The sequence below is a fragment of the Aphidius gifuensis genome, linkage group LG2 (genome assembly GCF_014905175.1).
Source record: "Aphidius gifuensis isolate YNYX2018 linkage group LG2, ASM1490517v1, whole genome shotgun sequence".
NCBI classification, from domain to species: domain Eukaryota; kingdom Metazoa; phylum Arthropoda; class Insecta; order Hymenoptera; family Braconidae; genus Aphidius; species Aphidius gifuensis.
In genome coordinates, this window is record NC_057789.1 from 16,312,994 (window position 1) to 16,326,554 (window position 13,561).

The window sequence follows — 13,561 nt, forward strand, 5'->3', positions numbered from 1 at the left end:
AATATCGAAAAAAAAAAAACACCCTAGTATACATACATTTTACTATATTTTATTATTTATCGATACTTACAACAAATGTTGATTTTCACTGTCACTTTTGAAGGCTAACCTCAAGAGAATGGGCAACACTTGTTGACATTTCATTATTGTAACCGAAATTGAACTTAACACCTTAAATTAATTAACAAAATAGATACCTTATAATATTCCGTAGGTATCTATTTGAGAATATTTAAAACAAAATTCGATAATGCAATATTATATATATATTAATATAATATATATTATTTTATATACCAACAAACTGAAATTTCGACAATAATAATGCTATGGTGCCGGCTATGACAACCATGAGACCAATACTATGAAGCGATATTTTCATTTTTCAGTTGTATATGCTATATGTATACTATGCTATATGTATACTGCGTTGCCTATGCTATATGTATACGCGACGCTATGCTGTATGTATACTGCCTATGCTATATGCATACTGCCTATGCCGTATGTGTACCCGAGATGAAAAATTGCATTCAACGTTTTATGTTGCTTTGCCTATGCCATATGTATACTATTATATGCTATATGTATACTGCCTATGCTATATGTATACTGCCTATGCCATATGTATACTATGCTATATGTATACTGCCTATGCTGTATGTATACTGCGTTGCATTCACCGTTTTATGTCGCGTTGCATATGTTATATGTACACTATGCTATATGTATACGCTATGCTATATGTATACTGCCTATGCTATATGTATACTGCCTATGCTGTATGTATACTGCGTTGCATTCAACGTTTTATGTTGCGTTGCCTATGCCATATGTATACTATTATATCGTATATGTATACTGCCTATGCTATATGTATAAAACGTTGCATGCATTTTTTTCGATTCATGGATTCGATTCATGGATCACAAAAAGGGTTTGCAAGAAGAGGTGGTAACGAGGAGGAGAAGAAAGGAGAGGTGCATGGAAAGCATGAAAAAAGGCTGTGATGGGTACAATGGAGTTCTCAATAAACTATATTTCGAAAGCTATGAAAAGTTCCTTTTTGGTGATGAAATATATGACTTGAATTGAAAAATGATTTGCGTAAAAGTTGTAGGATTCGAAGGGTGACATAGAAAAAAAAAAAAAAAAAATGTGTGTTATTGTACGCACAGGGAAGTGAAACTTCTTCAGTAATTCTAATAAATTGTAATTGAAAGATCTGTCGTTGCATTAATATATTTTTGACTAGTTGTTTTTTTCGCTCTCCTCTCGAGTGAACTATTATGTTCATTCAGTCATTAACAATTATGATAGAAATTTTTAAATTTATTGATTAGTTATAATATTAAGGTTCTATGTAAATGAAATTCTAATTTATAAACTCAACACAGAATATAATTTTATATAAATATTTATTTATTGAAAAACTAGTCAGCTGAATACTTCTATTACTATTTTATGTACACTTTTTATTTTATGTATATACAGACTGTCCTATTTTAATTGGATAATGGATTTTTCTTGAAAAATATAGCTCAAATTCATATTCATGAAATACTGAGTTTTTTTCAGTTGCTCTTTTATCTTCAGGATTTTTGTCGGGATGATATTTTTTAATATTTTCCCGATATATCAACTTTAGATGACTTAAGGTTCCAATATTATTGAATATTGAGTCAATTTCAGCCTCGTAATCTGACATGTTACAGCCTGAAAAATATAAAATTAATACAAATTATAATGGAAATAAATTTGATTTTGATTCAGTAGCTATCTCCTCAATATTTGAATAAAAAAAAAAAAAAAAAAACAAAACGAACTATTTGATGTTTAAAAAAATTTAATGTCAAATATTGATCAATTTTTTCAACATCTTTTTTATGAGCGAATTAACCACAAACACATGATGAAGCATCATCGCCGCCACTACCACCACCGTGTATTTGTTCTATTATGATTGCTGTTGTTTATATATGATCGATACTGTTGTTGTTATTTTGATTTCCACTTGGTACATCATTTATTGAATTATTATTTACTCCTGTTGTTGTTGTTTCATTGAATGATTCAATATTTAATCATCTGTTCCATTTTTTTGTCCTTAACAAATTCATTCAAGATCTTGAATTTATTTCGATCATGACAAGCACGATCATAACAAGCACAAGCACTTGAATAACCACTATCTTGTGTATATTATTTGATTTTCAGACAGATTCATTTTAAGGTTGTTTTTAAATCGCATGACCGGGCGTCGTTTTGGGTTCACAGGGGTACTTACAAACGTATGTTGAATGAAAAAATTATAGCGCCCCCTCATGCCTAAAATCTTTTCACTTTACTGATGCGTCATAAGTAGTGTGAATGTTGCCGGCTTATATTTACAGACACTAATACTACTCTAGCAATAAACATTCAGGGGGAAGTTCCAAAACCGTACATTTCTTGTAAGAGAAGGATAGAAGAAGAGATGGAAGATTGAGCCGAAAGAGATAGAGAGAAGGATAGAGCTAGAAGAATAAAACCGAACGGCGGTATTGGAACGTACCCCAAATTTTCAATGTAATTCAGCCGGCTGAAACTCGTAAATTTAAAAAGTAATTAGCCAATATCTTTTAAACAGTACTGAGGAAATGGATAATTTCTTTTTCATTGATTTCGTATTTGTAAAGTGTACAAATCTGTAGAAAAAAATCAAAATTTAAATTAGGAGTTTTAAAAGTACAAGCGCAAACGTACCTATACTCCCTATGCTTGCGTGTTAAAGTTGTCAACTTTGACACTAATTATCTGGATTTTGACGCAGAGGAAAATTACGAAAAAATTCCACCAAATAGATAATTATTTCATTTAAACATTAAAAAAAAAAAATCGAAAATTAAATTACGGGAATTTCATTTGAAAACAACCTTAAATACTCATTATTTGATTAAAAATATTATTACAACCACCAGTACAAGTCTCATGAAAATTACCAGACATTGGTCTAGGATCTAGTCGTATTTTAAATTTTACTGATTTAGGATTACCAGTACATTCATCACATGTTTCTAATAGTATTTCAATGTCATTAATTGTCTCTTGAAATCCTATACAATCTAAATTACCATATTTGCTATCTTTACGTTCACGTGGTACCACAATTTTATCCACATATTATTTATTGTTGTTTGGTATTGTGATTATGATGTTGCTGTCGTATTATGTCAAGCACTTGAATAACCACTGTTCCGGGTCGAAACACATGTCTGTTGGTCCTAGACTGACCAGATTTTTATTCTTTTTATTTTTAAACAAAATACAATAAGTTGATAAGTTTTAAACATTACTCTGTTTTTTATGGCTAGATCGCAAGATCATACAATTTCAAATAACATATGACTAACAATTTTGGTTTATATTTTTTCTAAAATATTTTAAACTCGAATATTCCCACACATGGTCAACTCATGCATAGATTTTTTGAGTAAAAATCACGTAACAAATAAAACCATAAACTCAAGTTTCTCTTTGGTACTATTATAACATATTTTTTAAAAACATTATTTGTCAAGAATTAGAGAAAATCTCACATCTGTCAAACAACTGCACTAACGTATTTTCGATACACAGAATGATCGTAAAATCGACAATAAAAAAGTAAATTTATAACTTTTTAAATAAACTAAATTCATGAAAACGTCTTGGACTTTCCGGTCGTAAAATCTATATTTTTTGATTACACATGGTATTTTTTATGTCACCCTTTGGACCACACAAGGCCCAATTTTATGTCTAAAAATCCCACCACCTACGCCTAGTTTTTTACCCTCTCTTGAACTAATTTTTGACCAATTAAAACTAATTTTAACTAAGTACACACCCATTTTTTGGACTTAACAATTTTCAACAAACTGAGAAATCAGTTGCTCTTCAACACTCGTTTACGTAACATCTCTTATTAATATTGATTCGCGTACAACGGGATTTCTTTATACTTACAATATAAAATAGTAGTGTCTGTCCATAACAACACTTGTTAGACTCAACTCAATATACAATATACAATACAATTAATTATAATTTTAGTGAAATAATAAAGTGAATATATTAATAGAATTTAAACCACAGTGTTTGGATTTATTTAAAGTGTTATTCCTATTATTTCAAGTTACAACCTATCCTCCACATCCTTTGATAGCCCTGTATCAAACATAAGGCCTTACAACCCTTGTGAAATTATCGTGGTATATTTGGATACGTGGTGCGATACAACTACTATCTTGGGTTTTATTTGTTTATTTGACAAATTCATTTTCGCTACTCATTATTTGATTAAAAATATTATTACAACCACCAGTACAAGTCTCATGTAGAGATGCCGCGATAATCGATAATATCGCGACAAGACGATACGATAATGACGACAACGATACGATAATTCCATTTTTTATCGTATCGTCGTCACGACACGATACGATATTTGACTGACGATAACCGATAAAATTATCGCGTTATCGCGATAATATCGGAAAAAATACATTTAAATTCAAGCTAAGATGTCTTATTTATAATAAGGAAAGAAAAATAAACACTTAAGTCCATAGACTTCAAATTTATATTAAACTCCACACCATATCATAATTTTTAAAAAAAATAGGCTATTGCAACATAAAAAAAAAAAAAAAACTGATATTTTCGGTTTTTTCGGTACCGAACCACCAACTCCGCTGACCATCATTCAGTAATTTAAAAATCGATATTTTCGGTGTTGCATAATTAAAGTTTGTATTACTTCAATATTATTAGATTAATATAATTAATATTATAAGTAATACAAATTTTAATCATACTAGTGTTGTTGACGGCCGCAAGCGGCCGTTTTCGTTGATCAACTGTCAATGATATGACAAAAAACAATTAATGAAATTTTTTATACAAAAAAAAAAAGGATTCAAAATAATTTGTGTTACCGGTATAAGACTTAGTAAATTTTAACACGAGAAAAACAAAAAAAAAAAAAAAAAAAATTACTTAAAAATGATCTTATACAGATGCATGCCTTTTACATTGAATATTTTGTACTACTAAAATCAGAATTTGATCCTAAATAACAATAACAAATTGTAAATTTAAATTCTGGAGTAAACTATTTTTTTTTGAATAATCTTAAAGTACGAATTCTGCTTTTATTGATTCAAATGAGCTCACGGCTTTCTTTTTGAGAAGAAGAATTATTAATACAAATTAACCTACGACTTTTCTTCTAAGAAAATAAACAAATCATTTGATAAAATTTTTTTTCGAGGTGCCATAAACAATTATATGACACCTCCAAAAAATAATCCTTTACAAATAATTATTTTTTTATATTTAAAGAAAAACGTTATGGGCTTATAATAGCAGAGTGGGAAAAAATATAAAAAATTGTTTATTAATGATCCCATGTCACCTCGAACAGCTGTTAATATTTATTAATAAATATTGTTGAATAATTTTATTTTTCTTTTTGAGAAAGTCGTGAGCTTAATCTAAACCAATAAAATGCAGATTGCACGGTTCATTACTTCAATAATGATTTGAAAAAAATTGGTTACTTCAAAATTTTAGTTGACAAATTAACAAAACTTTGTTATTGTTTATATGTACAAATTTCGATTTCATTAATACAGCAAAAACAAAAAATGAATATTTAAAGTGATTTTCTTTTTTTTTTTTTTTGAGTGTGTGAGTATGTAAATGACGACCAATGAAATGACTGGAAGCAGCGTTATTCATCAACTTTTTATAAAAGGAAAATAAGTAATAATATAGTTTTATATACAATAAAGTATATAAAACTTTGTTGCACCGAGTATATTTTTTTTTAAATTTGTTTTAAGAAAATTTGTCAAATTCATAAAAGCCGCGAACTTCTCATATTGACTATTTTTTATTTAATAAATTTTTTATGTAAAAATTATGAATCATGATTCATGATATATTATTCGGTATATGTCATAATTAAAAAAAGAAAATTATCGTCGATAATGTCGATAATATACGATACGATACGACAACGCCTATAACGATACGATAATAAGACGACACAATAATTTGATTTTTTGTCGAATTTCTAGACGACACGTTACGATAACGACAATCAACTTCTACGACACGATACGATAATCAGCTAATTATCGTATCGTATCGTATCGCGGCATCTCTAGTCTCATGAAAATTACCAGACATTGGTATAGGATCTAGTCGTATTTTAAATTTTACTGATTTAGGATTACCAGTACATTTATCACATGTTTCTAATAGTATTTCAATGTCATTAATTGTCTCTTGAAATCCTATACAATCTAAATTACCATCTTTGCTATCTTTACGTTCACGTGGTACCACATTTTATCCACATATTATTTATTGTTGTTTGGTATTGTGATTATGATGTTGCTGTCGTATTATGTCAAGCACTTAAATAACCACTATCTTGTGTATTAATTGAAGGGCTTCATGCGGTACCGAGACTAGTCTCGGCCTCGCATGCGTCGTCTCGCGAGACGCGAGACCGAGATTGAGACCGAGACCGCCTTGAATCAATAAAACGATACCGAGACCGAGACCGAGAGTATCGTCTGAAAGTCTCGCTAGTCTCGCGAGACTCTGAAAATTTTAAATATTTTTTTTTTTTTTTTTTTTTTCCTCTTACCGTATCGAATCATATTGAAAAAAAAGAACTGTTATATTCCTGCACAGTAAGACACTGCACAGTAGGGCACTGACGCCAGAGTCACAAGATATTTACAAGCCTTATGTATCAATGAAAATTGTAAAGACTTAAGTTACGCCAATTATATTTTCCTCAACTGATATTTGTTGTATTCGATGTTTCAAAGGCAGTGATTTACTTCTTGGAAAAAAAATACATATCGATGAAGTAAAAGAAAAAAAAAAAAGAAGATATACTATTTGTTTATGGCATTTCTAAAGACTTTTCTCAGACTAATTTAACGATTTTTAAATTTTCAAGATTCACTTTGAACATTCGTTTGTCTTTCATTTTTATTTTTTTTCTGGAAACAGAAAGATTATGTCTACTGTATTTGTTTACACAATTAGGACGTTCTGATGCTTCATCCTTGAAGTTGTTCAGTTCCTCTGTGGTCACGTTGAAGAAAACATCAAATTTTTTTTTATGAATTTAATAAATGAAAATAAAAAACAAACGTCGTATATAAAAATAATTCTCGTCATAATTTTGTATGATTAATCAATTTTATTAATATTAAAATCAATAATCAATTTATTAATTAATATAATTCAATATTTATTGCATTATTTTATATTTTACAATTTAAAAAAAATTAGGTAATACAATATTAATTGTTTTTATTTTACACGAATTTGATATACATGGTATTATTCAATCACTTTTTTCACTTTACTTGAACGAATAAATATTAGTATAAAAGCGAGACCCGGCGAGACTTGCGAGACGAGACCGAGACCGAGACCGAGACCGAGACCGAGACCTGGTGCGAACGAGCGAGACCGATACCGAGACTCGTCGAATCTCGTCTCGTCTCGTACCGCATGAAGCCCTAATTAATTGTTTTTTTAACAGATTTATTTTAGATACTCATTTGTTTAACTTATTTGTTTAAAAATATTATTATAACCACCAAGTCTCATGAAAATTACCAGACATTGGTATAGCACCTGGTCGTATTTTAATTTCTACTGATTTAGGATTACCAGTACATTTGTCACATTTTTCTGATAATATTTCAATGTCATTAATTGTTTCTTGAAATCCTATACAATCTAAAATACCATCTTTACTATCTTTACGTTCACGTGGTACCACATTTCATCCACATATTGTTTATTGTTGTTTGGTATTGTGATTATGATGTTGCTGTCGTATTATGTCAAGCACTTGAATAACCATTATCTTGTGTATTATTCGTTTATTTAACAGATTAATTTTAAATACTCATTATTTGATCAAAAATAATATAATAAATTATATATTTTATATAATAAAAGTTTTAACCTTAATATTCACCTTTGTCTCTTGAATCTTTCATGAAACTATTTATTTAAAATTTTGAAACAAATTTTAAACAAACTTTTTCGTATCGTTGTCAAAGGAATAAATAAATAAAACAAAATAAAAAATAATTTAAAATTACTTACCTTCATACCGTTACTTTCGTTGCATCTATCTTTTGTTTTTTTTTTTTTTACTGCCCATTCTAAAGAAGTTTCACTTCAAAAAATCGAAAAAATTCTAAATAGCGAAGTTTTAGATAAGTACATAGTTATTTTGAATGGATACTATATTTTTTTTGTACCAAAAAGTTTTTTACATCAAAACTAACCCTTTTTATTTGAAAAATTTTTCTATATAATCTATTTTTTTTCGGCCTGATTTTATCCGTTAATGGATTTTTCATCAAATTCGGGTTAGGATTGGATCAGGCAAGCTATTCATAGTCTGTTTACTGTTAAGGTACCTGATCCTATTCTCATGAAGAAAACTTAGTATAAAATATAAAATACCACATTCATTCATTATACTAAGTAAATTATATTATGTTCAGTCTAGATGCGGATTCAATCGAGTTTTGCTGATTAGCTCCTACTTTGAACGTTTTCTCAATCAACTAGCTGCCAACAACACAATTTAATCATTGTAACGAAATGAAGAAATGATTGACGAAATATCGTCTCGTATTGCATCACCGTATCCGTAATAATAATAATAATAGATAGAGCTTAGCTCATATATACTAACCTTCGATGCCACCTAAAATTGAATATCTTGGCGGATATTGAAGATCCTGAGAACTTCTCAAAAATTTCGGTGAGAAACTTTCAAAGTCACTACAAATACTTCCACGTATTTTAATTTGAGACAAAGACTTTTTACCTAAATTCGACTTTTCTAATCCAGGTAAAGAAGTAACAGATGTTTGAAAGTCTGACAAATTCTCTCTTGTTTCAAGATCAACTGGGAACTTGAATGGGGTGATAGGCTCTTGGTCCTCTTTGGCTGATGGAGTCACCATAAATCTGCCTGGATTCAGCAAATAAAAAATTTTCGACAATCACCTAAGTGAACTTGTTTATTAAATAATTGTGAAAAATTGTGAGCCACTTTTACCTATAACAGTTTGGATTTGTTGTTCAGTCGAAGAGGAATGTAACATGGCTTTCTGAGAATGGTACTCAACTTGAGTCACTTTTGTTGCCATCCAGGTGGGTAAATTAAAAACAGCGTAAGTTATCATAAATCTCATGGCCATCAAAGCGTGCTCGAAAGCGACGATCACAATAATTTTTTTATCTGCTGACAACTTTGGAAACATGCGCTGAACTTGACTACTGAGACCAATTAAAACACAGTTAATCAAAATTGAAGCAATTCCTATGGCCTCCATCGCGTTCTAGAAAATAAATGTTAGATGCTTCTTGATACAAGTTTTCTGAATAAGAGCTAGACACTGCACGAATATCTGCAATTTTATGGTTCAGTTGTAGAGCCTCATAAATATGTAAATGAAGTCAACTTGCTGAACAGTTTAGCTCAAAGATATTGCAGACAATAGTTAATAGAATTATAGAGTGAAATCATAAACAAGCTTTAATTAGTAATAAGAAATAAAAAATTGGTATATTATTCATAAGAACAAAAATTCCATGGTACACTTGTAACTAACTGTCCCAGGTAGGAAGTGACGACGGGCACAAGCCTGGGACAAGCCTGATTACCCGGCTCTCGGGCCTGTGTCAGGCCTGTGACACAAGCCTGTGTCAAGTCTGGAATGTTCACGATGTATTTACTGGTGTCGGACTAGTGTATCAGGCTTGGCACAGGCTTGTGTTCCCAGGCTTGACACAGTCTTGTGTTCCCAGGCTTGACACCGGCTTGCAAAAAAAATTATAAAAAAATATAAATAAACAATTATTATTAATTTATTAATTTGACATTATTATTTTTTACGCGATACAATTTGAATTAACGATGATTATATGAACGAAAATAAACGGCGTAACGGGGGATCGATCCTAGGTCTCTCACGTGGAACTCCAATGCTCTATCAAGTCGACCACGGGGGATTCATGAAAGAGTCAGTCAAAATTTTTTATATGAATGAATTTATTCGGAAGTCAATACACAGTCCTTGTGAAAGCCTGGCACGATAGTCAAAACCTAATAATTTTTATTTAAAATGTCTATTTACAATTTATAGATCTAATTAATTAATTTTTTTTTTTTAATTGAATATATGCACAAGTCAAGTCCCGTGTGAGGCTTGGTAAAACGGGCTTGACACAAGGCTCGTGTGAGGCCGGGGAAAACAAAAAAAACAGGCTTGACACCGGCTTGGACTATTGAGGCTCGTGTGAGGCCGGGGAAAACAAAAAACACAGGCTTGACACCGGCTTGAATTATTGAGGCCTGTGTGAGGCCGGTTGAAAACAACGGGGACAGTCTTGTGTCAAGCCTGTGTTAACGAGGCTCGTGTGAGGCCGGGGAAAACAAAAAACACAGGCTTGACACCGGCTTGAATTATTAAGGCCTGTGTGAGGCCGATTAAAGACAACGGGGACAGTCTTGTGTCAAGCCTGTGCTCCCCAGGCTCGATACACGACCCTCGCACAAGCCTGGCACAGTTGTTCAAGCCCGAGAACTCCTACCTGGGGTGTGTTCCGGGTCGAAGCACAGATGTCTGTCAGTCCCAAACTGACCAGATTTTACTTCTTTTTATTTTTAAATAAAACTACAATAAAATTCAGTATTTTTTAATATTACTCGGTTCTTTATGGCTACTTCGTGAAACGACAAAATTTAGAATAACATGTGACTAACAACTTGATTTTATATTTTTTCTAAAATACTTTAAACAACGATTCAATTTATGTACTTTTTTAATAGCTTTCAACAAACTCGAATATTCCCACACATTGTCAACTAATGCATAGATTTTTTGGGTAAAAATCACGTAACAAATAAAACCATAAACTCAAGTTTCTCTTTGGTAATATTATAACATATTTTTTAAAACATTACTTGTCAAGAATTAGAGAAAATCTCACATCTGTCAAACAACTGCACTAACGTATTTTTGATACACAGAATGATCGTAAAATCGACAATAAAATAGTATATTTCGTTACAAGTGCCCACTCAGAGAGTGTGCTCTCCACGAATTTGGGTGGCAAGCACGAGCCTTGGCGAGTGTTTCCCCTCCAAATGAGTTGTGAGCGGGCTCTCTGATTGGGCACATGTAACGAACCATATTTTATGTTACTAGGGACAGTGGTAATAATGTGTGAATTTCTAAAAAGCGCACTACCCCTCTTGCGCTTTGGAAATTCACACATTGTTCTCACTGCCCTTGTAACATAAAAGTAGATTTATAACTATTTAAAATAAAATAAATTCATGAAAACGTCTTGGACTTTCCGGTCGTAATATCTATATTTTTTTGTTTATACATGGTACTTTTATGCCACCCTTTGGACCACACAAGGCCCAATTTTATGTCTAAAAATCCCACCACCTACACCTAGTTTTTTACCCTCTCTTGAACTAATTTTTGACCAATTAAAACTAATTTTTTAACTAAGTACACACCCATTTTTTGGACTTAACAATTTTCAACAAACTGAGAAATCAGTTGCTCTTCAACACTCGTTTACGTAACATCTCTAATTAATATTGATTCGCGTACAACGGGATTTCTTTATACTTACAATATAAAATAGTAGTGTCTGTCCATGACAACACTTTTTTAGAGTCAACTCAATATACAATATACAATACAATTAATTATAATTTTAGTGAAATAATAAAGTGAATATATTAATAGAATTTAAGCCACAGTGTTTGGATTTATTTAAAGTGTTATTCCTAATATTTCAATTTACAACCTATCCTCCACATCCTTTGATAGCCCTGTATCAAACATAAGGCCTTACAACCCTTGTGAAATTATCGTGGTATATTTGGATACGTGGTGCGATACACTGTGTCTATCTTTAAAAAATATATTGTTTCCGATCTTGAACGTACTGTTGAGCGTATTGAGAAATAATGAAAAGAGTTATTGACAAACTTCATGGAATAATTGCTAAAGCAAGTACAGTAAAACTATTATCCCCAAACCATCACTCTGAATACACGATCCATTCAAAACCTCAGACTTTGCTTTTATAAGCATCAATGAATTCTGAGTATACGAGGAAAAACTTTCGTGTATGAACAAGATAACATTGTTCAATTTACGAGTTTAGATATATTGATTTATATTAACACATATACTGTCCCATTTTAATCAGGCAATCGAATTTTTTGAAAAATAACTCTCAACTTAAAAAATGATTCAAGTAAAAGTTGTAGGATTTGGGGGAAAATACCAAAAAAAAAAAGTTGAAAAACTAAATATAATATAAAACTAAAAATTTAGTAACGGCTGCATTCTCTTTGAAAAATGAAAATTTTCAAAACTCCAGTGGGAGGACGCGTTAACTCCGAAATTATAATTTCTATTTATTATTTAATAATGAATTGTAATATAATAATTTATTATATTACAATTATTCGTTATATTAAATTTATTTATAAAACTTTAACCTTAAACTTTCAAAAAACAGGATCAATACAAAATAATAAATAAACCAAATTGATTCCTAGAATTGTTGAGTGCTACCATCTGCCATTTAAAAAAAAAAATCTAATGGTAAAAATGAGTGGGTATTATGCTCTACAGTCACAAGTGCGCATGCGTACGGCAAAAAAATGATGAAAAAAAAAAATAATGATTGTTTAAATCTTCATTAATTGTTTAAATAATTAACTAAAAAAATCTCATATTATAGTCAAAAAATTTGTTAGAAAATTTTCTACAAGCTGTCAAGCCAAATCAGCTCATTGAATGATTTCTTTGTGGTTCTTTTTATTTTATAAACTACTCACTTTGATATTTTTTATAAACAATCGCTAATTATAAAAAAACTAATTGTTGAAAAAAGTTTGAGTATGGCTCTGGTTGTAGATTTTTTGACGAGGAATCCATTAAAACTAAAATAAAACCTCTTAGTTAATTTTTAAAAAAGTTATGTCTGTTCCAAAAAAATATCGTTTCAGTTTTTCTTGAATAAACAAACGAATTCGATTTTAAAAAATATAAACTTTTTTTAATTATCTTTATTTCATTATTTACTGTTATCTGTGGAATTTTCGCATCCATGATTTTTTCTTAGTTTTCTTAATATTTCGCTTCGAAGATTTTGTTACATTTTCTTTCGTCATTTGTAAACTCAATAATTACCCGAAAAATTTCAATTTTATCAGAGGCTCTAGAGCTCATCGAGATCTTTAATTTAAGCCTAATACGAATAATCTAGCTTAATTATTATGGAAGCTATGAGCGGTATTCATAAAACATATAGTGAAAACAAAACTATGGTGGGACGCTTCGCGTCTATCCCACCTCCGTAAAAAAAAAAAATTTAAACAAAAAGTGTTAGTTTTCATGCAAACAATTATTTGGTGCCAAGAAATATTTAGAATTTA

The 13,561-nt window shown here is 30.5% G+C and overlaps 1 protein-coding gene across 4 annotated transcripts in view; it reads right to left on the reverse strand.

The window, feature by feature from the left end:
- LOC122849215 (anoctamin-8-like) overlaps nucleotides 1-13,561 on the reverse strand; it is a 317,470-nt gene that overhangs the window by 12,650 nt on the left and 291,259 nt on the right. For all 4 annotated transcript variants that reach the window (XM_044147874.1, XM_044147875.1, XM_044147873.1 and 1 more), the window contains 2 exons: nucleotides 9,143-9,425; nucleotides 8,774-9,055 (listed from right to left, as the gene is read on the reverse strand). In XM_044147874.1, coding sequence (XP_044003809.1) covers nucleotides 8,774-9,055; nucleotides 9,143-9,425 — 565 coding nt within the window. The remainder of the gene's footprint in view (nucleotides 1-8,773; nucleotides 9,056-9,142; nucleotides 9,426-13,561) is intronic.